This window comes from Gymnoscopelus microlampas (assembly GCF_963454915.1).
Source record: "Gymnoscopelus microlampas genome assembly, chromosome: 19".
Lineage (NCBI taxonomy): Eukaryota > Metazoa > Chordata > Actinopteri > Myctophiformes > Myctophidae > Gymnoscopelus > Gymnoscopelus microlampas.
The window spans coordinates 34819320-34846623 of NC_139956.1; the positions used below are offsets into that span (position 1 = coordinate 34819320).

At 42.5% G+C, this 27304-nt stretch overlaps 2 protein-coding genes across 3 annotated transcripts in view; both read right to left on the reverse strand.

Annotated features, from left to right (window-relative positions):
* The window catches only part of htra3b (HtrA serine peptidase 3b), a 30130-nt gene extending 10711 nt beyond the window's left edge, over nucleotides 1-19419 (reverse strand). The window contains exons 1-4 of one of the 2 annotated variants that reach the window (XM_084043633.1): nucleotides 18377-19419; nucleotides 2572-2671; nucleotides 2099-2231; nucleotides 1383-1472 (exon numbers count right to left, since the gene is read on the reverse strand). In XM_084043633.1, coding sequence (XP_083899759.1) covers nucleotides 1383-1472; nucleotides 2099-2231; nucleotides 2572-2671; nucleotides 18377-18827 — 774 coding nt within the window. In that variant the 5' untranslated portion in view covers nucleotides 18828-19419. Of the gene's footprint in view, nucleotides 1-1382; nucleotides 1473-2098; nucleotides 2232-2571; nucleotides 2677-18372 lie in introns of both variants that reach the window. The other variant, XM_084043632.1, reaches the window with a different exon arrangement.
* A 3121-nt stretch (nucleotides 19420-22540) lies between these two features.
* sh3tc1 (SH3 domain and tetratricopeptide repeats 1) overlaps nucleotides 22541-27304 on the reverse strand; it is a 30257-nt gene continuing 25493 nt past the window's right edge. Inside the window, exons 19-20 of the mRNA XM_084043608.1 lie at nucleotides 26603-26799; nucleotides 22541-23703 (exon numbers count right to left, since the gene is read on the reverse strand). Coding sequence (XP_083899734.1) covers nucleotides 23374-23703; nucleotides 26603-26799 — 527 coding nt within the window. The 3' untranslated portion in view covers nucleotides 22541-23373. The remainder of the gene's footprint in view (nucleotides 23704-26602; nucleotides 26800-27304) is intronic.

A 27304-nucleotide genomic window follows, 5' to 3' on the forward strand; every position in this document is an offset into this window, starting at 1 on the left:
AGTGAAAGAAAGAAAGTTGGAAAAAAAGAGTGAAATAAAGAAACAGAGAAAAAAGAAAGAAAGAAAGTGTGAAATAAATGAAGAATGACAGCCAGAAAGAAGGAGTCATTATTGCAAGGTAGCAGCAGCATATGGAAGGTGAGGGAAGCTGAGTGGAAACACATGGTGCTGCAGTAACAGATGGTGTGAGTCAGGAGAGAGTGAGAAACAGTCATCGTGATTTAAGGAGGTCCTGCCTGACCCACAATACATCTCCTCCTCTCTCCTCCCCTTCTCTGTCTCCCTTCCTCCCATCTGGAACCTTTGGGTCGGTGCTGGGATGTGGGTCAAAAACGTACACGTACAAGTTTGTGCTCTAAACTCAAGGTTTACCAAAGCAAGAGCCTTGTGCGAGAGGCCAGGCTCTTTGGATGACATTTTTTTAAAATATATTTTTGTGGAAAAGGGTGACATGGTGAAAAAGTGACACAAGGAGTGGACATTTTGGTCCTCCTCAGAGCATCATCACCACTGATGGTCAGAAGACCGAAACGTCCACATATATATAAGTAGCCTATACTGTATGCAGTATATATTTGCATCCAAAGAGCCTCAAAGTCCTTCTGGCAGTGTGCGAGCCTTTTCTGTTATTTGTCAAAAACGTACATAACATCACCCTGCCTGACAACCCCCTCCACACACACACACACACACACACACACACACACACACACACACACACACACACACACACACACACACACACACACACACACACACACACACACACACACACACACACACACACACACACACACACACACACACACACACACGCACTACTGAAAATCAATATTCCCACAGTGCTCGGGGCTGAGAACGACCCTCACACACCTGTGGCCAGAAAGATTATAATGCTTAAACTGGGATGGAGGGGTGGGTGCTGCAACCACACCCTAAAAGCCATACTATGTATGACGCACACTGTAAACACACTAGAACTGGGCTCCTCTGATAATCCTTGGACCGAATTCCCATCCAGAGACTCACCACCCTGCGGGAATTACTCCCCGATCCGTCTTAACAATGAGCCCTCCCAAAAAACGTTTTGGGAAAGTACCGCTGTGAGTGAATGCTAACAGCATAATGATATGAACAATGTGTGCACTGTTCCACTGTGTGGCTGTAAGGATGATGGCGATATCTCTGCTCACCACGAAAGCAGGTGAGCTTGTCTGGTGCAACGTTTTACAGTGATATCAACTAAGGTTAAACAATGAGTCTTACAGTGTGAGTTGGACCTCTGAGCTCTTACTCAGTTCCTCATCCAGGAAAACAATCAATGGCATCGTTGTCTTTCCATCTGTAACTCACTTTATGGATGTGAACAGAAGAAAACTCACTTGTGAGTTGATCTTGATGGTAGCGATGTCCGATTTCTTGTCGATGTCCTTGATGGTGGCTTCGTACACGTCACCGTTGGACATCTGGACCTGAGAGGAGAGGAAAACAATTGAGAACAAAGCGTTGCAAATGATCAGCCGCACATAATATCACACAGAATTGCAGGCTTCATCCAAAAAAGAATTAACTGGTGATTTACTGGTGATTTAAACTGTGATGATTGCCTATTCATTACTGCATAAGTAATAACATAATCAGAGTATTTCTCAGTTAAAATTGTTGTCTCTTTTGTCCAGAATGTCTTGTGACTTTAGTTTGACATTGTTACCAAATGGTTAACCCATTAAGGCCTGAGGTTCCGACACAAAATGCCTTCTAAATCCTAACAGTTTTCCAAAAAACGTATTACTATATAGTTTGAGTGGTTCTCAAACTTTTTCATGTCAAGGACCTCCAAAATTACATGTATTTGGCCGCGGACCCCCATCTGAAAATATTTTGTTGCACCCCCCCAGAAGCTAAGATTTGAGTTAAAAATGTTTGCTTTGAAAATACATTAAAAGATTTGCACACTTTTTCACAATTTTACAAAAATAGCAGATATACAAGCTCATAGCTTGTATAAAATAATGGTTTAAGTGGTTACACAGATGCGTTCCCGTTTTTTCAATGGGTTAATGTTTATAAGGCATATATAGTACAGTTTATTATGTACCTTGAGGTGTTGGCGACCCGACACAGGGTTGTTGTTGGACACCACGTGGGCGTTGGTGACGATCAGGCCGGTCTCTGACATCACAAAACCAGAGCCGCTGGACAGGGGGACGTTTCGGCCAAACAGGGGATGCCTATCAAGGTCGGCAGAGGTCAAATCAAGATTTTTTTTTAGCCTAATTCAGACTTCAACATACAACCTAAACACATCATCTCTGTCGGGTGGAAAATGTACCTCATACAGTACAGTATGTCCAAAAATGGTAAAAATGGCAAAAGTTGCAGATCTACAAGCTTGAAAAGTGTCACTTCGAGCAGTGCTTCGAGCTTGTAGATCTTCTACTTTTGATGCTTTTGTGTGACGCTGTAGCATGATCAAGTAGGGCGTTAATTTACGGAAAAAGTAAAAAATGAGGAGAGGTTTCTGCCCAACAAAATGGTATGAGAATAAAATGTGCTGTCCTGTGCGTATACCTGAGAAAGAGTTCAATGTGCACCACGGCTGGGGCGATCTTCTCCACCACGTCAGCGATGAAGTTGAACTTGTAGCGTGGACTGGCAGGGTGTAACAGACCTGTACTAACACAAACACACAAGCATGATGAGTTTTAGTGAACTGCAACTGGCAGGATGTAACAGTCCTGTACACAAACACACAAGCATGATGGGTTTTAATGAACTACAACTGGCAGGATGTAACAGTCCTGTACACAAACACACAAGCATGATGAGTTTTATCGCAGTTCAACTGGCAGGGTGTAACAGAGTAGTGTTTTGACAGCAAATTTGGATTTAGTTTTAGTCATAGTCTTTTGAATAAAATTCCATTTAGTTTTAGTCATATTTTAGTCATCTGAAAAGTTTTAGTTTTTGTCTAGTTTTAGTCGACTAAATCTACAGTTGATTTGTCGACCCAAAATGTATTTTGGCGGTGCCTTGATGGAGTTGTAATGGCTGATTTTACACTTGGTTGCATGCTGAAAATAGCCGATCTACAAGCTCACAACGCGTTGCAGCGCTGCGATGTCTGAAACCTAGTCAGAACAACCACTTTTGGCTCAAACATACTGTATAGTTATTTCTAGGACGCGCCGCGATTATTTACTTTTGCACTTGTGTTTTTCCCCTTTTCTCTTTCGCCCAACATCGTCTTTTATTATGACTCGCGGTTGAAGGGTTCACCTGACGTGCACTTGTCTCTATAAGTACAGTAAAATAATCCCCTTGGCAAAACGCAGCCCTGTCCTGCAACTGCAACCAGACCAGGGAACAAAGTGGCCATGGAGAGAGTCCTCTACCACGGAATTCTACAAATAACCCCGTCCCTGACCATAATTACCCCGTGTTTCCATGTATGTGGATGTGTGTATTCAATGTCGCAAAGCACTCCAGCCACCCAGAAACCAAAAGGCCTAAACATAACTCAAAAAGACTAAAGAAATCAACCATTTTACTCTCTTAGAGGTACATGAAACCATGTGGTGGAAAAAGTGCACAATTTTTTTGACTTAAGTAAAAGTATCAATGCTGCCATGTAGAAATACTCTGTCCGGAATTCAATTTTCTTGAGTAAAAGTACAAAAATATTGGTAGCAAAATGTACTTAAAGTACCAAAAGTAGAAAGTAGTCATTATGCAGAATGTCCAATTTCACAAGTTTTCAAATGTATAAAAATCTTTTGAAAATAGCCGATCTACAAGCTCACAATGCGATGCGACGCATAGATCGGCTATTTTCAAATGGTCGAAATGTATATAGGGCTTAAGTAGTTAATGCATGTTTTGTAATAATAATCAAAATGTGCAAAGTAACTAGTAACTAAAGTTTTCAAATAATTGTAGTGGAGTAAAAGCATAATATTTGCCTCTGAGATGTAGTGGAGTAGAAGTAATGGTACTGAAAATGTAAAATACTTCAGTAAAGTAAAAATACCTCAAAATTGTACTTAAGTACAGTACTTGTACTAGTAAATGTACTCACACCTCTGCATGAAACCCTAGGCTGATTTCAGCTTGTTTTCCGGCTCAGCAGGCTACAGCAAATTAAAAAACATGGCAGGCAACGCAGCTGCAGCTAATTAGATTAATAATGGGTGTGTTAGATTTGACAGTAGTCAACAGATGTGTCAACACCTACATCTAACACCCCCGTTGAATTAAGTTGCGGCTGCAGCTGTGTGTTGCTTACATCACTGCATACTACAGTATCAGATCAGCATCAGGGCCCGGTCACACATACGTGACAGAGGCCTTGTTAGCCAACGCATTCCGCTTCGTTTTCCCACGTTGTCTTGGGTTTCCGGTGTGTACTTCATTTGACTTATGTTGGAGTAACCTTAATTGCGTCACCAGCCTTTCCACCGCGGAGGAAAGCCTGGTATTCGTTCTAGAACTAGCCGTGTGATCCGGTTTAGAAAAAAAGGGGAAAAAAAGAATCGTGGATCCGGTGGTTGGCGTCACATTGTTTTTGTTCCCCACATAATGCAAATCAATTAGTTTAGTCTCGATAGTCGTGCTACGAGTTAGAATAAAAGATGGACATACCAAACCTTTATTATACTAAAAGAACCGAAATGATAATACCAAACTAAACACATTCTAAACTAGGGGAATCATTTTGGACACGGCGCCGGTGGTTCCGGACGTTGGTTTCCGGCCGCCTGATGACGTAAAGCTATTTCCGCTCCGACCGGATCAGAAACCCGAAAATGGCTCTTTGACACGTTGGAGAACCACTGCCCCGATCAAAGTTCACCAGCGCTGAACTCACTGCTTCAGACGTGTTGAAAGCCATAAGTGTCAGTGGCGTCAGCGCGCCACAACAGGAAACGCTGCGACGTCCTCATAGAAAGGAGATTAACGTGAGGCTGACACTTCTGACACGCATGTGTGACCGCGTCCTTATGCAGCCTGCCATGTTCTTAATCTGCTGTAGTTTCTAACCTGAACTGGAAAACAACCTGCAAGGTTTTCATCCACCTTTAAAACCACTTTAAGCCCAATATATTGTGTTGCACGACAGATAGTGAAAACAGGTGAACTACAAGCTGTAATAGAGCGTGTACATCTGCTATTTTCCCTATTTCTCTCTCTTTCAACCACTTAACCCCTCTATTCTTAGTAAAAACAGAACTGAGTTGCAAAGGTACTTGGTGCGCTCTTTTCCCCCCTCTACACCAAATCTCTTTGCTGAAAATAGCCGACCTACAGTCTTGTAGATCTGCTATTTTCTGCTATGTTCCCCCAGAATAGGGATGCCGGGGCTCAAGCGGTTATTCGCAGAGAAATTCAATATCATTTCTAAAATAGCCTATAGTCTATAGATCGGCTATTTTTGCAAACTTTTCGATGCCAGGGTTAAAGTGGTTAAAACCGCTGCTGACAGCACTTTTTAGACTCGACAAGTAAAACCCCCAACCCCCCCGCCTGCCTGCCCGCTGACCACGCGTTCCCTCTGATTGGCCTTTTATTGGCTCCCGTTCCGTCACGTGCGGTGGTCTCTCTCCACGCCGATCTCTGGAAGCACTTTGTCCCAACATCTGCATGTCATTGCGTCTAACCCATTGCGTCTAACCCATTCAATCCGGGAACGCATCTGTGTCATTTTAAGATTTCTTTGGCTATTCAAAAATAGCAAATCTACTCGGTGCCGCACTATGATCGTTGTAGATCTGCTATTTTAGAAAAATCGTGAGAGTTTGTGCAAATCTTTGAATATATATATTTTTAAGCGAACATTTGTGACTCAAATCTTTACTTCTGGGGGTCCCTGGAACAATCATCAGTTATTATCTGCTATTCTTGAATAGCCCCAAAAAAATCTAAAATGACAGAGATGCGTTCCTGGTCTTAACGGGTTAAGGGAGAAAACCTGGAAACGTGCGCCGAGATCAGTTTCACAGTTTCAGAAGAGGAGAAACATCTCGGAAGATGATACAGGTTTTTCTTTCTTTTTTTTAAACTTTATTGCGACCGACTCCACATACTCATAAAGTGGAATTCGATGGGCCCTGATCTGGAATCATCTCGTCCCCGTCCCCCCCACCCGGCCTTCAGTCTCATCCTGGCCACATAAATTCAACCGCTGGGCTTGAGTTACAGGCCAAGTGTGTAGCGCTAAGGACGAGAACAGCGCTGGAAAGTATATCGTCGCTGTCGGGCAGAAACCTCTTATCTCCATATTTTAACTTTTGGTGTGTTTTTTCGTAAATTAAGTAACGCCCTAGTTGATCATACTACAGCATCACACGAAAGCATCATAAGTAGCAGATCATCTGCAAGCTCGGAACGCGGCACGAAGCGACTTTTGTTCTACCCTGACACTGCACTGACACTTGTAGAACACTTGTAGATCACTTGTAGATCTTGCTATTTCTGAATTTGAATCCTGAAAACGAACAGTTTTGGACATACAGTATGAGGTTTCCACCCAACAGAGACGATATTTGCTCAAGTACTGTACTTGTAAACTGTAATTTTGACTTGAGTATATTGCCATTTTTGGATACTATTTTGGATATTATTTTTGGACACTTGGACACTACTCCACTACGTGTCACAGGCAAATAGTGTACTTTTGACTCCACTACAAAAAATGTACAGCTTTAGTAACTAGTTACTTTGCAGATTTAGATTATTAATATAAACATACATTAATCTCTTATCAGCTATTCGAAAATAGCCGATCTACAACACGTCAAGTTGTGAGTTTAAAAAAAACTTTTTTAAAACTTTGACCACATCTACTTTGGTACTGAAAGCACATTTTAATGCCAATACTTTTGTACTCAATTACCCAAGCACAATTTTGATTACTGGCCTTTCACTTTGCTACTTTTACTAAGTACTAAGTACTACCACCGTCTAGAGACGAGAGGAACACGATACATGAAGCAACTTGAGGACATCATGAGGAAGTCATTATGGGAGCATGTATGTTGACCCAGAGCTTCAGTGGACCTTCTTGGCTCTAGCAGGCGACCACCGTTGCCTCTGATTAAAGGACCGTTGGCTTGTTGAGGCTGTGGATGAGTGATGGTGATTGACTGCCTGGCGGAGGACACGGTTTTTAGGGGTTTTGTCGAGAGGCAGAGACGTCCCTTCAAACGTCATGTCAGACAACAACTCACTTTCTGTATGTGAGATGTCTGAGTGATAATATAAAAAAAACTGATGGTACACAGTACACACATGCGCACGCACGCACGCACGCACGCACGCACGCACGCACGCACGCACACACACACACACACACACACACACACACACACACACACACACACATTTTAATTTTGTCCACACAAAGGAGAGCATACAAGGACACAAATATTAAAGGTGCAGCAAGATTACATCACAAAATCATGGCACATGATACAATAAGCATATCACTCAGTACTCTATGGGTATAAGTAACAGCGTCTCCGCCATATGTGGCGCCTGCCAATTATAGCAGAGACAGCACAATACTTTGCCAGCCTTTTTGCCACACACACACACATGCGCGCGCACGTTATCGATCGATTAATCGATGAATCGATAAGCAGCGTTTTTTAGGACCAAATTCTTGTCAGAAACCGAAAATGAGTGCATAAACATAAATGCCTTGCATGTATATAACATTAACGAGCGTCAACGAGCATCAGCTGGACACAGACACACACACCCCCTCTGCAGTGCTCTATGGAGTCTGTCTCATTTCTCTCCAAAAGCCCTTGAATATGATGGAATATGATTACGGCTCATATTTGATGTCACACACACCATACATGTAACTTTCACTAGCCCAAAATGTTTAATTCTTAACGGCAATAATCGCTTATACAGTAGATTAATTGTGAACATCCCTAATACTGTATCTTTGCACTGTCAACTCCTCCCAGCTCTACCTCTGGTCAGAGTTATGACTACGCCGTTGACATGTGGTCACAAAGTGAAACAGAGTATAATAAGACAGACAGTGATTGCGTGGTGATGGGTAACTACCACATCAAATGGAACCACAGAGAGCATCGCAGCACAGGGTTCATCCCTATGTTCCCAGTGTCCTACAGTACGTTCCAAGTGTTTCAAGGGCCTAATTTTTCCAGAGTCCAATGCACGAAAAAGGTGTCTGATGTTCCCTGGGTCCTGGTGTATGTTCCCACCACCACGTTTCATGAAAATCTAGCCCATCCAGTTTTGATTTTGACCTTGACCAAATGTGACCTTGATCTTTTCAACGCAAAAAAAGACTCTTTGGGGCAACTTAATAATCAAGAAACACTGAGGATTAGACCGTCAACAAACGCCAAAAAACGTTGCACACTGGTCTGGAACAGAGAGACTCATTCCCCATGAAAAGCAGAACGTTTGAATAGTGTCCATGTGAGTGAGCTCACCAATAAAACCATCTTGAGCCAAACTGATGAAATAATGTCTAAATGCAGTGGTGGAAAGTAACTAAGTACATCTCCTCAAGTACTGTACTTAAGTTCAGAGACAAATATTGTACATTTACTCCACTATAATTATTTGAAAAATGTAGTTACTAGTTACTTTGTAGATTTTGATTATTATTACAAAACATACATTAACCAGTGCAGCCCTATTTAAACGCTAGCGCTTTGAAAATAGCCGATCTACAAGCTCACAACGTGTGGCGATGCGACGCATTGTGAGCTTGTAGATCTGCTATTTTTAAAATATGTTTTAATACATTTTAGACATAATGATAACTTGTGTGAAACGGGACATTCTGCATAATGAGTACTGTTACTTTTGGTACTTTAAGTATATTTTGATGCCAATCATTTTGTGCTATTACTCAAGTGCATTTTGAATCCTGGACTTTTACTTATAACAGAGTATTTCTTCATTGCAGTTTTCAAAAATCCTAGATCTACACTGATGCAAATGCAAGCTAAGCGAATCTCACGATTAGACACACACAGTAAACGCTACAAATTGCCCCGTGGCCCTTTCTGGTTTGGCTATACCCCGACATTATCTAAACCCACCTGATGGCACAAACTTGGCAGCACGCTTGGAAAAGCCGACCATCGCTGAGTGGTAACAGTGACCGATGATGATGACTGTGCGTCTGTCTGCCTTTCCAAACGGGACAGAATCAGGCAGTGGTGGAAAGTAACTACGTACATGTACTCAAGTACTGTACTTAGGTCAAATTTTCAGGCACTTTTACTTTGCTGGAGTATTTCCGATTTTCTATACTTTTACTTCTACTGCACTACATCTCAGAGGAAAATATATCCACTATACATGAACATTTTAGTTACTAGTTACTTTAAAAATATTTTAGATCGGCTATCTTCAAATTATTTTTTAATATATTTTTAACTTGTGGAATGGGTCATTCTGCACAATGAGTACTTTTACTTTTGGTACTTTAAGTATATTTTGATGCCAATACTTTTGTACTTTGACTCAAGTAAATTTTGAATTCCGGACATTTACTTCTAACTGAGTATTTCAAAATTGTGGTATTGATACTTTTACGTAAGTAAAAAATGTCAGTACTTTTTCCACCACTGGAATTAGCTCTGGGTTTTTGCGCAGTCAGCTGCATGATGCCATTCAAAGGCATTTTTTGGGGTTTCTAGGAAAATGTGGTTTGGTTGCTCTGGGTCTGTAGGGTGAGTTGGCATTCAGACGGTGGGTATATGGTCCTGAATCCAGCTGAGATCTATAAAGTTCACTGGGTTTGTTTCAATTTCCAACATAGTCATTACTTTAAAAGAAAACCACATAGTCTTGGTTCATTCGTAGGCCATTCAAAAATAGCAAATCTACCAGCACACGCATGTAGATTTTAGATTTGATTTGTAGATGTGCTATAAAAATCAAAAATAAATCATGACAAATTTTTGAAAAACTTCACCTATAATGACATTCTGAAAATGGGTATGCCAGGGTTAAAGGAGTAGTTCAACCAAAAAAGGACTTATTTTTGATCAATCACACGCCCCATGAAGCCTTGAATTCATAGACATGTTTTTGTTTTTGTCGCGTTCCTAAGCCAATAATTTGATGATGGCAGAGTCTCCGGTAAGAGATAGACTCAAAGAGTCTCCTACTGACCAATGACCTGTTCATCAAATTATTGTCTCAGGAATGCAACAAAAACAAAAAAATCTCCATGAATTCAAGGCTTCATGGGGTGTGTAATTGATAGAAACTGTTATTTTTTGGGTGAACTACTCCTTTAACGTAGTAAAAAATGTAGTCACATTTCTTGCAGGGCGGACTTCCAGCTATGTCAAATGATAAGGCATAGAAATATGCACTGAACGGTGAATGTTGTTCCAAACTCAACAAAAGGGACGCATAACATAAACAGTGACTTCCAGGAACTGGTGAATTATGGAGATTATCTTCAAACTAACTGTGTGTAATCTAAGCGGTCATGCTGGGTGGTTCGCAACAATAGACAGATCAGATTAGGGAGTGAACACACACACACACATGTAGGTCAGTCTCTCTCTCTCTCTCTCTCTCTCACAAACCCACACGCACACGCGCACACACACACACACACACACACACACACACACACACACACACACACACACACACACACACGTGCGCACGTTTTCATGTAACAATAACAAGTTCTTACAACCCTAAGTTGCTCTAATGACACAGACGGTCACGTGTGTGAGTGTGTGTGTGTGTGTGTGTGTGTGTGTGTGTGTGTGTGTGTGTGTGTGTGTGTGTGTGTGCTCAGACACGACAATAAAGGGCTTATATGATCAAAGAGCAGTGTAAATAGTCTCTATACTTTGGGGACTTCTTACTTCCTGAGTTAAGGGTTCCTCACTCGGGACCTGGCGTGACCGCAGGCTGGGTGTGTGTGTGTGTGTGTGTGTGTGTGCGTGTGCGTGCGTGTGCGTGTGCGTGTGCGTGTGCGTGTGCGTGTGCGTGTGCGTGTGTGTGTGTGTGTGTGTATGCACTACACTTGGGGAACAAAAAATCCCCACAAGGATAATAAGACCAGAAAAACGTGACCTTTTTGACCGTGACATTTTCAGGTCCCCTGCGGTATGACTGTCATTTTCATTTTCACAATTAGCAAAGCCTTCGTGTTGGGGTCAGTTTTAGGATGAGGTATTTAGGGATTAGCATTAGGGGCTGGTTGGGGTTTACTTTTAGGATTAGTTGTAGGGCAGTGATTCTCAAAGTGGGGTCTGGGGACCACCAGGGGTCCTTGAGAGGGTTCCAGGTGGCTAAATGTCACGATCCGCTCCTCGGACCGTGGACTGACTTTATTAGATAGCCATTGTCTGACCTTAATTGGTATTGGACCCTTTTGGACCCTCTTTCTGTTGTATTGTTCCCGGTTCTCCTTGTACTGTTATTTTGTAGTGATGTCCAAGTGTTTCCTGTTTAGCCTAGTTAGTGTTTCCTGTCTTGTCTCACCTCCCTTTGATTAGTTATGTTCTCCACCTGTGTCCTGTTGTGCCCCAGCCAATCCCTGTGTTAATTGTCTTTGTTCTCACCTGTGCCTAGCTAGTCCTTGTCTATTTATATGCCCCTCTGTTTCCAGTCTGTGTTGATTCATTAATGTTGTTGCAGTGTTCTGTCTGTTACCTAGTGTTGCCTTGTATTCCCGGTTTAGTTAATAAAACCCCCTGCATCTGAATCGCTCTGTCTTTGCGTCACTGTCTGCGCTTGGGTCCTACAACTATCTGCCTCGCACCGTGACAGCTAAATGTGTTAAAACAGCATCAAAATCAGTTTAACCACTTTAACCCTATATACATGGGCTATTTGAAAATAGCCGATCTACAAGCTCACCACACTCTGCGATGCAATGCATTGTTGGCTTGTAAATCGGATTTTTCAAAAAATACATAAAAACAAATGTGAAACATGTTGAATATGTTTTTTTGTAAGGCGGTACCGGGCACAAAATACTTAATTTTCAGATGGGGGTCTGCAGCCAAATAATGCATATTCATTTTGGGGTCCTTGACATGAAACCACTATCAGGTCACAAATGGCAAACAAAATGTTAAAAATTGCATTTGTAATGAAAAAGAGCTTTTGAGGTCCCCATCGAGGATATAAACACAAACGTGTGCATGTGTGGGTGTATGTGTGTGTGTGGGCGTGTATACGTGAGAACACGTGCATGCGTGTGTATGTTTTGGTTTTCCACAAGTGTGTGACTGTCAGACTGTCCCGGGGTTAGGGTGACTGACAGTCTCTGTGGGACGATGCTGATGAGTCTACCACACACACACACACACACACACACACACACACACACACACACACACGCCACGCTTCTGTTTCCTCCATCAACTGCTTCTTAGTACTGCTGTTTCCGACGAAAACTGGGTTTAGCTTTAGCGGACTGGCTTCTGTGCAGAACAGAGAGAGGTACTGTATATCGCGTTGCATCCGGTTATGACAATTTTCCAGGTGTTCACACTATAAGCTCTTCCATGATTCCACTTGACCTAGATATGACAAACGATGGTCTTGGTCATTTGTTCTCATCTTTTTGTTACTTTAGCACTTTAGTTTTTTTCCTGACCAGTAAGTTAAACAAAATGATTTAGATAGCTATAGTTATTTAGACAGATTTACCTGGTATCCTTTAGTTTCAAAGTACAGATAATGTTTTTTTTTTGATAGTATGTTGTTTAAACTGATGCTAGGTTCTTGGTTTTCCTGTGGTTCTTGATGCACTACACTGTCTCTCTGCAATTGATGTACGTGTTTACCTTGCTTATTGTAAGTCACTCTGGATAACAGCATCTACTAAATGCCTACGTTATCTCTGCTGTCGGGAAACAAACAGCAAACAAACTGTACAAAATATTAACTTTTCTGGAAATATATATATATATTTTTTAGAACAACACAATACTGCCTCATCAAAGTTGGTATTGTGACTTTATACATTGTCAGATACTTGAATGTGTCCTTATATTATTATCATCACTTTACCCAAATACAGCTCAAGTGGAGTTGGGTTTTTGACCATGCAGTGAATGTGGATACCGTCAGACTTCGTCATTCTAATCAATGATGGAAAAAACACCTAACTCTAAAGTTGGGAGTTAGATGGTTTGACCGACAGTTTGAGGATTCAAGAAGTTAGAGTCAGAAGCGCTTTTTAATACTTTTCATTGGTTCAATATTTGTAAAACCCACACACAAACGTAAAGGTTGTTCAATAGCATTGATATAAAAAAAAGAAAAAAGTTAAATGGAGAGGTTTCTGCCCGACAGCATCAAAATTGTAAATTGTAAGAACACAACAATTCACTCTCCCGTCCTCCAACTGCCCCTATAAATGATGTATTATTAATATTATTAATAATACTCTGTCTGCCTACAGTACAGTACATTCTGTTGCCTCGCCTTCACAGTGTGGAGGAGTTGACTTGGAGAGGTTTGCTGGAATGACAAATGTCCCGCTGCGAGGCCAAGCATCATTATTACGTAATGCCTTCCACTGCCAAGAACTGTTGAAATCCCCACTTCCACTGTGTGGTGAAGGCAGTGATGTAAAGTAACGTGGTACATTTACTCAAGTACTGGACAATTTTGAGGTATTTTATTTTTTACTTTACTAGAGTATTTCCGGTTTTCAGTGCTTTTTTCTTCTACTCCACTACATCTCAGAGGCAAAGGTTGTACTTTTTACTCCACTACAATTATTTGACAGCTTTAGTTACTAGTTTGTAGATTGAGATTATTATCACAAAACATACATTAGCCACATTTCGGCCATTTGAAAATAGCCGATCTATAAGCTCACAATGCGTCGGGATGCGACGCATTGTGAGCTTGTGGATCTGATATTTTCAAAAGATTTGTATACATTTCAAAACTTGTGAAATGGGACATTCTGCATAATGGGCACTTTCTACTTTTGGTACTTTAAGAATATTTGGATACCAATATGTGATATGTCTGTACTTTTACTCAAGTAAATTTTGAATTCCGGACTTTTACTTATAACAGTATTACATTGCAGTATTGAAACTTTTACTTCATTAAAAAAATGTGAATACTTTTTTTTTTACGTAATGCCTTCCACTGCCAACAACTAACTTGTTGATATCCCCACTTCCACTGTGTGGTGAAGGTAATAACATACAGTGTTTTGGTCAAAGTAAAGCACTTCCACAGGGTTGGTAAAGCTACAAACACACACTCTATAGGTCAATATGGTTCTCAAAGTGGGGTCCGGGGACCACCGGGGGGTCCTTGAGGGGGTTCCAGGGGGTCCCCAGCAAGATTTATTGATATAGCGTCAGATATAGAGTCAGTTTAACGACTTTGACCCTATGAATATCGGCTATTTGAAAATAGCCGATGTGACCTTGACCTGAAAAAAGTCTAGGTTCTGGTCAAAGTAACTCACATCCACTAGCTTACAGTAAAACACAACACTATGGAATGAGGTCATGCAGACTAGGGTCCAGAGGATAGCATGCGTTTGTTTACCTTTATGTATATCTGTGTGTGTGTGTGTGTGTGTGTGTGTGTGTGTGTGTGTGTGTGTGTGTGTGTGTGTGTGTGTGTGTGTGTGTGTGTGTGTGTGTGTGTGTGTGTGTGTGTGTGTGTGTGTGTGTGTGTGTGTGTGTGTGTGGGGTATGGTGAGAAAGTGTATGTGTGAGAATGAGAAGCAGAGAGAGAGAGAGAGAGGGACAAAGAGGGAGACATGCTTGCGCGCGCGTGTGTGTGTGTGTGTGTGTGTGTGTGTGTGTGTGTGTGTGTGTGTGTGTGTGTGTGTGTGTGTGTGTGTGTGTGTGTGTGTGTGTGTGTGTGTGTGTGTGTGTGTGTGTGTGTGTGTGTGTGTGTGTGTGTGTGTGTGTGTGTGTGTGCGTGCGCGTGTGTGTCCTGTTCATGGGCAGTAAAATTGTAACCGTTGTGTCTTAAAGCAGTTTGGGGAATAAGACTGACTGCAGCCTGCAGGAAAACTCACATAAAACACACTGTCAGACAGGATGCTGAATGTTAAAGCCTCACGTCAACAATTACACACATTCAACCAGGAGCTGATGATAGGCCATTTGCGTGTGCGTGTGCGTGTGCGTGTGCGTGTGTGTGTGTGTGTGTGTGTGTGTGTGTGTGTGTGTGTGTGTGTGTGTGTGTGTGTTTGTGTTACTTGAATTACTATACTTGTGAGGGTCTTAATGTCCTCACAAGTATAGTTGAATTTGATAAATAGACATTTTGAGGAGGACAATTGTCCCGGCCGGACCTCACAACAGAAATGATTGTTCTATGGTTTTAGATTTTTTTGTTAGGCTTACCATTACAAATATTCAGGTTGGGGTTAGGATTAGACATTTAGAGGTTATGTTTAAGAGGGTTCGAGTTATGCCTGATTTATACTTAGATGTGAGCCGGTGTCATGCACTGAAAATAGCTGATCTACAAGCTCACAGCTATTTTACGGCTTAAGGGTTTGGGTTGAAAATGGCAAAAAAAAAGGAAATATGGCATTAATAAAATGTGTGTGTGTGTGTGTGTGTGCGCGCGCCCGCATCTGGGGGGTTCAGTCTGTCTATGTATGTCTGCTCATATGAATGATGACTGGCTGAGGTTTCACTGACCCAGTCCCCCCCCCCCCCCCCCCCCCCCCCCACCTCTCCCCAGATGCATCAGTGCTTTATGGGAGAAACATCATTCCACTGGCTGACTGACCACACATCAATGCCTGACCAGACCTCCCCGTCCGCTCTGTGCTACCAGGTGGCTGTCTGTCCACACTGGCCTCTCCACCATGAAGTGTGGAGCCAATAGAAATAGTAAATGCTGTATTTATATAGAACCTTTATCCAGAGCGCTACAATGTGTATTACATTCACACATTCATTCACACACCGATGGCACAGGAAACCATTCAAGGCACCAATCTACTCATCGCGGGCAGGCACAGTTCAGTGTCTTGCTTAAGGACGCTTTGACACTAACCCTGGAGGAGCTGGGAATCGCACCGGTAATCTTAGTTCGCGCATTGCGAGCTTGTAGATCGGCTATTTTCGGTTAAGATATTGAGAAAAAAGTAGGGGGGCCTGGACAGTATTCATTTGATGATGCTGTTCTTTGTCCAACGGGCTTATGATATATGACCTACTTTGAAGGTCTGAACGCTTGTTTAAAACGATTAAGACTCAATACATCATCACGTTTTCCTGTTTGGGGGTTAGAATTCAAACAGAAAGCTGTAGCTATATGAGCAGTGCAAGGTCACCAAGGTCATGTAACGACTATAAACTTTGTTTGACAAGATAGAAGCCTATTATTGCAGGGCTCCAGACACACTTTTTAGTTGGTCTTAACTTAACGTTTTCATATAGGTGCACCAGCATTATAATTTAGGTGCATATGCGCCCAAAATGGATGCACTCTGCATTCCCAGGTATTTAACAAAATGATAGTGTGGCAGGCGGGTATAAACCTAGTGATTTATGAAATAAGTTGGTACATGTGAGTGTATCGGGGGGTGGATTTTGTTTTTGACTTAAAGGGATAGTTCACCCCCAAAATGACTTTTTTTCTATCGATTACTCACTCCATGGAGATATTTTTTTGTTTTTGTCGCATTCCTAAGCCAATTGATGACCGGCAGCGGTTCCGGTAGGAGACACAAAGAGTCTCCTTTGTATCTCCCACCGTAACCGCTGCCTACCAGTCAGCTGGTCATCAAATTTTTGGCTTAGGAATGCAACAAAAAACTAAAAATATCCATGAATTCAAGTCTCCATGCGGTGACTAATCGATAGAAAAAAAGTATTTTTGGGGTGAACTTTAACCACAATAACCCTGGTGTACCTAATTTAGGCAAATGTTCATTTATTTTTCAGCTATTTTCCGCTATCCATCATAGCCTAAGAACCCAGTGGTTCTCAAAGTGGGGTCCAGGGACCCTCAGGGTTCCTTGGAGGGGGTTTCCAAATGGACCCTTACAGGTCTGTAACTCCGAGAGGGTACAAATGGAATTAGTACTCCATTTGTACTCTCTCAGAGTTATGGGGGTCCTTTAAAAAGTTTGAGGACCACTGGCCAAAGGCAAAATGTCAACATTTCAAAATGTTCTAAAAATACAATTCAAGAATAGTGAACATAGCAGATCTACAAGCTTTGCTATCCATCATAGCCTGTAAGGTAGTAGAGCTCACGGTCAGTCTCACAGCAAAGAGCCTGTTTAGTCTGAGTTGTGGTTTAACAGAACTATCCTTTCTGTTCCAAACAACAGGTTTAAACCTCCTGGCTTTTTTAATAGACAACACCTGTCCCTTTAAACCTTGTTTACTGACTGTGGTAAACACACAATATTTACCAGAGTCTGTAAACAAGGTTTAAAGAGCAGGTGCAGTCAAATAAAAGAGTGCCAGGCTTATTAATTAGGATTTTATAGGGGTGAAGGTCATTTGACATTGTGTACAACATCTTAATGTTGCTCAAACATTTTCATGTCAAGGACCCCTAAACTGATACTTATTTGGCCACAGGGACCCCCAAGAGAAGAGCTATCCACATTTTTTTGGGGGGAAAACAACAGCATAGCGTTGTACTGTGAGCTTGTAGATTGGCTATTTTCAAATACCTGAAAAGTAAAATAGGGCTTAAATGTTTAAACTCCTCATTTTGCTGTGGACCCCCCCTGGAACCATGTCAACGACCCCTAGGTGGTCCCCCCCTTTTAAACTATAGCTACTATAAACAGGGGGAAGTTGCAATGTGTCACAGTTTGAAAATGAAACCAAATGGACCCTTACGAGTCCATTTGGTTTCATTTTAAGCTCTCAAGAATTAAATTATTGTTAAACATCTGCATTACTTAATTTACAAGAAGTCTACACAATTAGAGAATGTAGAAGAACTGTACTTTTGCCTGTCATCTCTCCTATGGTACCAACATCAATACAGCATTGAATTGTGGACAAAATCTTATCAAACAACAATGAAATATTTCAAGTTCTAATTTCAAAGACCCCCCAGTTTGACATGCATTAGGCTACGGCTATGGACCCCCATTAAATGACATTTCTATCTCTGGGACCCCAATTTATATTGTAAAATCAATGTTAATGTAACTCTGAGAGTGTACAAATGGAACCAAATTGACCCATTTGGTTCCATGTGTACACTCTCAGAGTTACAGGGGTCTGTAACTCTGAGAGGGTCCATTATTTGGTTCCTATCTATCATTTAGCTGCATGGGGACCCCCTGGAACTCCCTCAAGGACCCCTGGAGGTCCCCGGACGCCACTTTGAGAACCAACGGTATAGAGGACATGAGGTGACTTACCTGTGCCTATTGCCATGCTGGCCTGAGGCTGAGTGGCCTCGCACGCTCCCTTCTGGATGTGGCTGATGCCGGGCAGGCCCTGCTGCAGCGCCCGGCGGCTGGTGGCCTTCAGCTGGCACACGTTGCCGTACGTCTTGCCGTCGCTGCCGCACACCTTGGCGCTCAGCTTGCACTGGCAGAAGCCCTTGGAGAGGCGCTTGCCCGCCGGGTGCTTGCACTCGAGGCCGTCGCCGCACGGCAGGTCGTCCTTGCGGCCGCAGGGATCGCCCTCGCCCTGCGCGCACACCAGGCAGCAGTTGCAGCGGTCGGGCACGTAGCCGCTGGGGCAGCTGGGGCTGGGACAGGTGCTCACGTCGCAGCGCGTCGGGCACTTGTCGCGCGGCTCCGCGTTCACACCACGGGCGGAGAGGTGGAGGAGGAGGACCGCGGTGGCGAAGAGAAGGACCCGCATGTTTGCTTTGTTTAGATTTGGTAGAAGAGGGTTTTTTTGTTCTGTTATGCTGTGTTTTGTTGTTGTTTTGATTGTTGTAGTTTTGTTTTTTTTGACAGAAAATATCACCTCTTTGCATTTATAACTTGTCACGATTTCGAGTTTTTTGTTGTCTGTGCAAAAAAAGTAATAAAGAGATTTCTTTAAAAAAAAGATTAAGTGTGAGAGATGATGATTGAGTGACAGAATGTGCCCATAAAAAGTACCAAAAGAAAACTGGATAAAAGTTTTACACAGAGATCATGTCCATTGCCGAATCGTGCTGCTGAACGTCCACCGCGGAGAAGAACCCAAAACGCTCCGCGCTTTTACGCATCGCTTTCCCAGGCGTTTCGCGGAATAGAACGGCGTGCTGCAGAGAAACCCGGTCCCTCGGGTGATAGGCTACTGCAGAATGCACACAATGAGATCGTCACCGAAAATGCAGGCTAAAAATCAGCCGAAACGACCCCTATAACGCTCGCGTAAAACTGTGCGTCCAGGAGGAGCGTCTATTAGCTGCAGTGAGCGCGTCCACTCTGGGCTCAGCTGCAGAATAGAACGAAGGCTCTGAGCTGCAGTCAGTCCACTCTGGCTCAGCTGCAGCTGCTTTTCTAGGCACGATTTGAAGCCTATCATTTGCAATGTTGCCAGGTTTTGTGAGAGAAACAAGCAACCAGGTCTATGAAAACAAGCCCAAAAGAAGGGGCTTTGACATGATGACTCACATGAAAATTGTGGAATATTTTAAAATCCACACAAATCTTGTATGGGGTCTCTGGCACAAAATATTTTCAGAAGAGCGGGGGGGGGGGGGGGGGGGGGGTCTTTGACATGAAAAACCACTGGTTTAAGCACCATTATGAAGCAAGCCCAAGTAAGCCACTAAACTTTAGAAACAAGCCCAAAAACTACCAATATTTACAAGCAACTTTACAGAAAAACAAGCCCAAAGTCGCTTATAATAAGCAGACATGGCAACCCTGGTTGTGAGTTAAAGGGGAAGTCCGTCCACAGCAAACAGCTGGCCGGAGAGAGCAGAGGGGAGGAGATTCTGGAAACAAAGCCGCCCCTAGAGGGCGTGGTTTAGGGTTCATACACTTCATCATCACACACACATTGCAGGGAGAGCACCAACTGTCACTCTGTCAGTGCAGCAGCAGCTGTGCATGACTTCAACATCAGCTGGTGTTTCAATACTTTGTCTCAAATATCCCTCATTTATGTTCCATTACTTAAAGACATCGCGTGTCGAAAATAGCAGACCTACAAGCCCACAATGTGTCACATTCGCGACTCACTGTGAGCTTGTAGGTCTGCTGTTTCGGAGTATTAATCGGGCCACAAGTTGCATCTGCACACAACACAAGCCAGGCAAATCACGTTATAAATTCCTGGAACGCGCAGAGATGACGTGTAATGTTATTGATTTTTCCCCCTTTCTTCTTCTTTTGAAAACATTAAGTAATTCATTCTTCCTCGCAGACTCGGGGCATGAGATGAGCGCATGCTTTCATTCCCCTTGTAAGGGCAATTTGATGTGACCAGACCGTGCACGCTCTCTCTCTCACCTCGCAGATGTGGGTCTGTTTTTAGTGCATACTTTTCTCTCCGGCACATGCTGACAATCCAAGGCCAGAATGTTGTGGTTCTGCCTGAAACCGGGCCTGGCTCACGGATGGGTGGATATGTAGGTTTGTTTAAGTTAGGAGAGAGGTGTCCACCGTATCCGACCAGTGGTGGAAGAAGTACTTAAGTAAAAGTTGCAATACCACAATGTAGAAATACTCTGTTACAAGTAAAAGTCCTGTATCAAAAACTTGACTTGAGTAAAAATACAAAAGCACCACAATATACTTAAAGTACCAAGGTAGAAATACTCATTATGAATGGGTTATTGCACAAAAAAGGTCTTTGAAAACAGCAGATGTACAAGTGCACAATGCCCAGTGATCTGGCATGTTAGCTTGTAGATCTGCTGAATAGCGGAAGTATACCATTTGTATTAAGTGATTCATGTATGTTTCATATCTATCTGCAAAGTAACAAACTATCGGAAAATGGAAATACGCAAGTAAAGTAAAAGTACCTCAAAACTGAACTTAAGTACAGTACTTGGTTACTTTCCACCGCTGCCTATATCATGGATGGGTGGCGATGGAGGTTTGTTTAAGTTAGAACAGAGGGGTGTCCAGCGTTCACCCTACCGTGGGCTGTGTTTATTTGGAAACCCCCCCATGTCAATCACTGGTGGCTCTCAAAGGAGACACAAGAGTCCTTGTTCGCCAGGAAAAAAAACTCTACCGCTACTAGGCTTAAATAGAGCGACACCACGCAGCACTTTGCTCATATTTGTTTGGCTCTTTAAACATACTTTTCTCTACTTTCCTTTCGAGCGTACTTGCATTATAGTGTAATGTGATGAAAGGGCCCGAAACGTTGGCAATTTAAATTGCAGATGGGAGCAGTACTACTGGTGTAGATTTCACTCTTGTCATATGTGATGGAAGTGGACATTCTCTTGAGATGCTTTTATAGGTAATTAAAAAAAGAATAATAACGAAGCTAATTGATTCGTTCTTTTTCTGTCATGGAAAAGGCGTCTTGTTTCTGTTTGCCCTCAGCTGTCATATCCAGTGTTGGATAAGCCTATTTAATGCATTTAAGCACTTTCAAAAATAGTAACAATAGCAGATCTACAAAGCTTTAAAAAATAGCATAGCTCACAATGTATCACATCACTTGTATATCTGCTATTTTCCGCATGCAACACCATTGCACAATCACTGGAGCATAAATTAAGCATAATAATGTTAAGGAGGGGTTATGACAGTGACTAAAGCAGACAGGATGATATTATCTGATTCACAGTCAGTCATTCATTCAAGAAAAATAAACACATTCACATTCTTGTAAAGTTTAATTTCAGCATAATGGATTTGCATAGTGATTGCTTATGATAACTCAGGATCAGGAGACCTAAAGGGGAGGTAAATATAAATTCCCATCTCCTTTATACATAATAGTGTATGTATTATTGTGTTAATTCTTCATGCTATCTTGATGAATTGAATACATAGGACCACAATGGAATCAAGTCCCCAGGACATTTTTGTGTTATCCTTTTAGCCATAATGTCTGACTGTACCACGTGCTGTTTACATTTCGGACTAATAAAGTATTCAATCAATCAATCAAAAAAAAACAAATTGAAGAGAAAATGGCGTACAGTTTTTGTGTGATTTCTCTCTGCACAGCAAATGGACCTGTATGAAAACACAGTTGTGTCTGTGTTTCTACAAGCATCACAACATCGGTTCATTCAGCTTTACTGATAGATATAACAAACTCAGGAAATGCTTGTATGCAGCAATACATGTGATCTCACTGTGTGAACAAATGGCTCTCAAATCAATACTTGGCAGCTCTACACACGCACACACACGCACACACACGCGCACGCACGCACGCACGCACGCACGCACGCACGCACGCACGCACGCACGCACGCACGCACGCACGCACACACACACACACACACACACACACACACACACACACACACACACACACACACACACACACACACACACACACACACACACACACACACACACACACACACACACACACACACACACACACACACACACACACACACACACACACACACACACACACACACACACAGCCAGAGGAGCACTCTGCTTGTTTAATTATTTTTTTTGCAATTTTGTTTCAAGTCATTAATGTCATTCCATCCACCACGACTTGGCAACTCAGATGGCACGTTCGTTAACACATGAGGCCATCGGCCATCGCTGCGGGCGCTCTCTCGTCTAGAGCAAGGGTTCCCAAACTTTTCAGGCCACGACCCCCCAAAATTTGGGGACCCCCCTGGTCCCGACTGCCAATTTGGGAACCACTGGCGTAGAGCGTCTCGCCCGGGTGCAGCTCATAAGCCTCAAGCCTTCGCTGTCGGCGTGCCTGACTTGTTGTCAACAGAATTAAGGATGTTGAGTTCACAAAAACAAGCGCTCCTCTTCCCCAGACATCCTTGGAAACACATTATAATAATAGGCTCAAATTGTCAGAACCACAAGTATCTTAATAACCACTTCCAACCTGGCGTCACTATTTTGGTCATTATAGCCGGTGAACATTTTTTAAATTTGTTTTAAAACGTTCCAAATTGTTACAAATAATAATAAAAAAAAAAAAAGATTGGGGGGGAAATTGTGAAAATATCTGATCTTTGTATATCGGCTATTTTCACTGTGCAATATCACCGTATGACAAAGTATAAAATAGCACTGCATATTAATAAAAGTGACACATTTTCATTGTAACCAATTTATAACCGATTTCCCGAAATCGCTAGTTTTTGCTTAAAACAGCAGATCTAGAAGCTTACAACGTGTCAAGCTGCGACGCGTTTTAAGCTCATTAGATCTACTATTTCCCGCAAAGGGGCCCTAGTATAGAGCCCTGAGCGACTCCGGTCAACTAAGTATAGAGGGTTTAAAAATCAGTCCTGATCCTTCAAATGTCTCTCTTCACAGGACCTCTTCCTCTCCCCAGACGTCCTGTACTGGGAGGAGGGGGTGGTGTTGCCGCCGCCACCGGCGGCGCCGTGCAGCTCGTGATCCGGTGGGGCGATGTTGACCCGCCGCACGTTGAGGTCGGCGGCGAAGCCCCGGGCCTTCTGGTAGAAGAAGAGCGACAGCTCGCGGTCCACCAGGAAGTTGTGGTAGATGGTGGCCAGCCGCGTGCACAGCTCCAGCTGGGACCGCTTGTTGCCCAGGTCCATGGCCGCCGCCAGGGCCAGGTGGTAGTAGCCGGCCGCGTCGAACGGATCCTGCAAAAAACAAAAACGAACACACAGTAAGATAACATCACTGCGTGGAAGAAATACTCAGATGCTTATGGTGTGGCTTCATTGTTTACTTGGTAACCTATACATTCAATGTACAGATTATTATTTTGATAGTATATTGTTTAGACCAGGGGTCTTCAACAGGGGGTCCGGGACCCCTAGGGGGTCCTCAGAGTTACTTAAGGGGGTTCGCCAGATCTTTTTGTGATATGATTATAATTTTTTTACATTAACCACTTGAACCCTAGCATCCCTTTTCTGATGAGAGGCCAAAAATAGGCCAAAAATAGGCCAAAAATAGCAGATCTACAAGCTCACAACGCCTCGCAGCGTGAGGCCTTGTGAGCTTGTAGATCGGCTATTTTTGGCACAGAGTTATAGGTGTAGAGGGGAAAAAAGAGCAGCAAAAGTTGATCTGGAACACAATTTTATACAATATAGAGTAGGGGGTCCCTGCTACCTCTCTCTCTCAGCTAGGGGGTCCATGGCCTGAAAACGTTGAAGACCCCTGGTTTAGACTGATGCTATGTCAGTTGGTTTACCTGTGATCCTAGTTTACTGAGTCTCTCTGCATTCTATGTGTGTGTTTACCTTGCTTATTGTAAGTCGCTCAGGGTGAAGAGCATCTGCTAAATGCCAATTTTTTTAAATTGTAACACAGCCTCCCAATAGAGAAAGGCAGTCAGACCTGGCTCTCAAGGGAAGACAGACTGTGCACCCACTGCACACAAAATGTGGTGGAAACAGAGATACACTTTCTAACCCTCTGCCCACTGTACCAAGGCATCAGAGACACACACACAAAATACAGTAGAAACAGAGGTCCCAAACCACAGTTTCTACTGAAACTGAATTTCCTCCACAGGATCAAATAAGCCTAATTATGATTTAAGTGTTGCTGGGTAGATTAACTTATTTTTTCAAGTAAAGAAGTACCTCAATATTGAACTTATAAAGTACACTGCTTGAGTAAATGGACTTGAGTTGAAAACATAATGTTCAGGCATTCCTGCGTCATGAGAGCGACAGGAAACAAAGGGAGTGATGATGACCCATTTGGATCGTGTTCTCTAGGCTAAAGGATTCTGCCAAGATGTGAGACCAGAGAATAGCTGGATAGAACAGACAGATGGAAGCTGAAGACTGACACATTATAAATGTAGCATGGTGGACACAGATGGGATTTGTCAACTGTGAGCTAGGCTGGGTTCTTGGGTGTTGATTATTAGAACCGTGGTTCACAAACATTGTCATGTCAAAGACCCCCAAATTGGTACAGTATGTACAGCCTATTTGGCCGCAAACCCCCATCTGACAATATCTTGTGCTAGGGAGGCAGAGATCCCCATACAAGATTTGAGCTGTTCAAATATTTCAAAAATATTCCAAATTGTTCAAATTCTTTAAAGATTTTGTGTGCGAAAATAGCAGATCTACTCTTAGATATCAGAGCTGCAATTTTCAAATAGCAATAGGTTCAATAAACTGATTTTAATGCTATATAGCCCCTGGAACCCCCTCGAGAAACCCTGGGGGTCCCCGGACCACACTTTGAGAACCAGTGGTAGGTATTAATGGTTTGTGGTTCTGCACAATCAAGTTTGACAGTATGTGTCTCAGATATGAATTAACATTACACAGTAGTAATGATAATCAGGTTGAAATAGCAACCATTATTTGCCTATATTGAATAACTTTGGTATGTTACCGTGTGCTACAGTACACGGTAACATACCACACTTACCAAAGTTATTAAGGTATCATTAATAAGCATTCCCTAGACTAGAAGTTGAATTTCTTGCGCTCACTGTTCAAGCAGCGGCCTTAGATCGCCACCTTCTGGCTGCAAATATTATAGTCTCTATAAAAGGGACTACAGTATATTATAGAAAGTTTCCAAACTGCATTGTTCTAATAACACTGCATAAACCAACAGCACTGCAACATAAAGGAGTAGTTCACCCACAAAATGACGTATTTTCTATCAATTTCACACCCCATGAAGCCTTGAATTCATGGAGATTTTTTTGTTTTTGTCTCATTCCTAAGCCAATTATTTGATGACCGGCGGAGTATCCGATAGGAGACTTGCGGAGTCTCCTACCGGAGACATCTTTCCACTGGTCATCAAATGATTGGCTCAGGAATGTGACAAAAACAAAAAAAATCTCCATGAATTCAAAGCTTCATGGGGTGTGTACTTAACATTGTTTTGGGGTGAACTACTCCTTTAACCCTGTGATATCATAGGTCAGTAGCTAAAGGTTAAGGGTCAGAGGCTAGGAGGGATCAAAGCGGAGTTAAGAGTCATGTGTTGCGCACCATGATGACCTATGACCTCTCTTTGAGCCTGTCTATATGCTTTGCTCACTGTGTAAACCATACTGTATGTACAGTATGTACATACGTTACGCTCCAAGGACAGCATTACTCCATGCAGTCTGGAGATCACTTACTGTCTGAATTGCTTGAATACTTGTTATTTGAAAATGTGCCATTTATTGTTTGCACATGTTTTTGTGTTTGTTGAAAATGTACTAAATTGACTATACATTGTGTCATTTTCAATGGACTAATCTAGTAGTTTTCACCCAATAGGCAATTTTATTGTTGACACCTGCCCAGGGACTGCGGATGAAAAGTACATTGTTTTTACATATTTCTGGTACAGTGCATCATTTTTCTATTGCTGACATGTATGTAAAAATAAATACATTGTCCCTGTCAAATCAACTGAAAAAATGTTATTATATAACAACAATTCCTGAATTAAAATGAATCATCAGGAAATCTCACACGCCGAGCTTATAATTCAATTGCAGCGACACTGTCATACTACGGAGTATGTCCATTAGGCTTCATAAACATTGCAGTTGTTTACCTTCATGTCGTAGAAGATGATGTCGCCCAGCGTCTGGTACACTCTGACGTAGTACAGGGTCTCCTCGTCGAACTGCAGGGGCGCGGGGCACAGCGCCAGCGTCTTCAGGAAGTAGTGTTCAGCCAGTTCAAACTGGCCCAGACAGTGGTGCAGCGTGGCCAGCCTGTGGTACGCCACACGCTCGTTCAGACGCTCACCTGCACGTTGATACAGCCAAAATACAGCTCATTATAATTGGTAAATGCGGTGCATTTATATAGTGCATTTATCTTCCGTTTCCCAAGTGCCCGCCAGCGGTGTAAAGTAAGTCGGTACATTTACTCAAGTACTGCACTTCAGTACAATTTTGAGGTATTTTTACTTTTTACTGGAGTATTTCCAATTTTCAATACTTTTACTTCTGCTCCACTGCATCTCAGAGGCAAATATTGTACTTTTACTCCACGACAACTATTTGAAAACTTGAGTTACTAGTTACTTTGCAGATATAAATTATTATATTATAAAACAATATGAGTTGTTAACTTCTTTGAACTCAGGCGTACTTTTGAGGCGGCAGTCTGAATCACTAAAGTGACCTATATGCGGGTATGTTGAGCGCCGCACACGCATGGTGCTCTATAGTCTATACATGTAGCTACGCCACTGACAGCACATAATGAAAAGTCAAGGCCAAGAAGACCAGACAGTGTGAAAAACTAA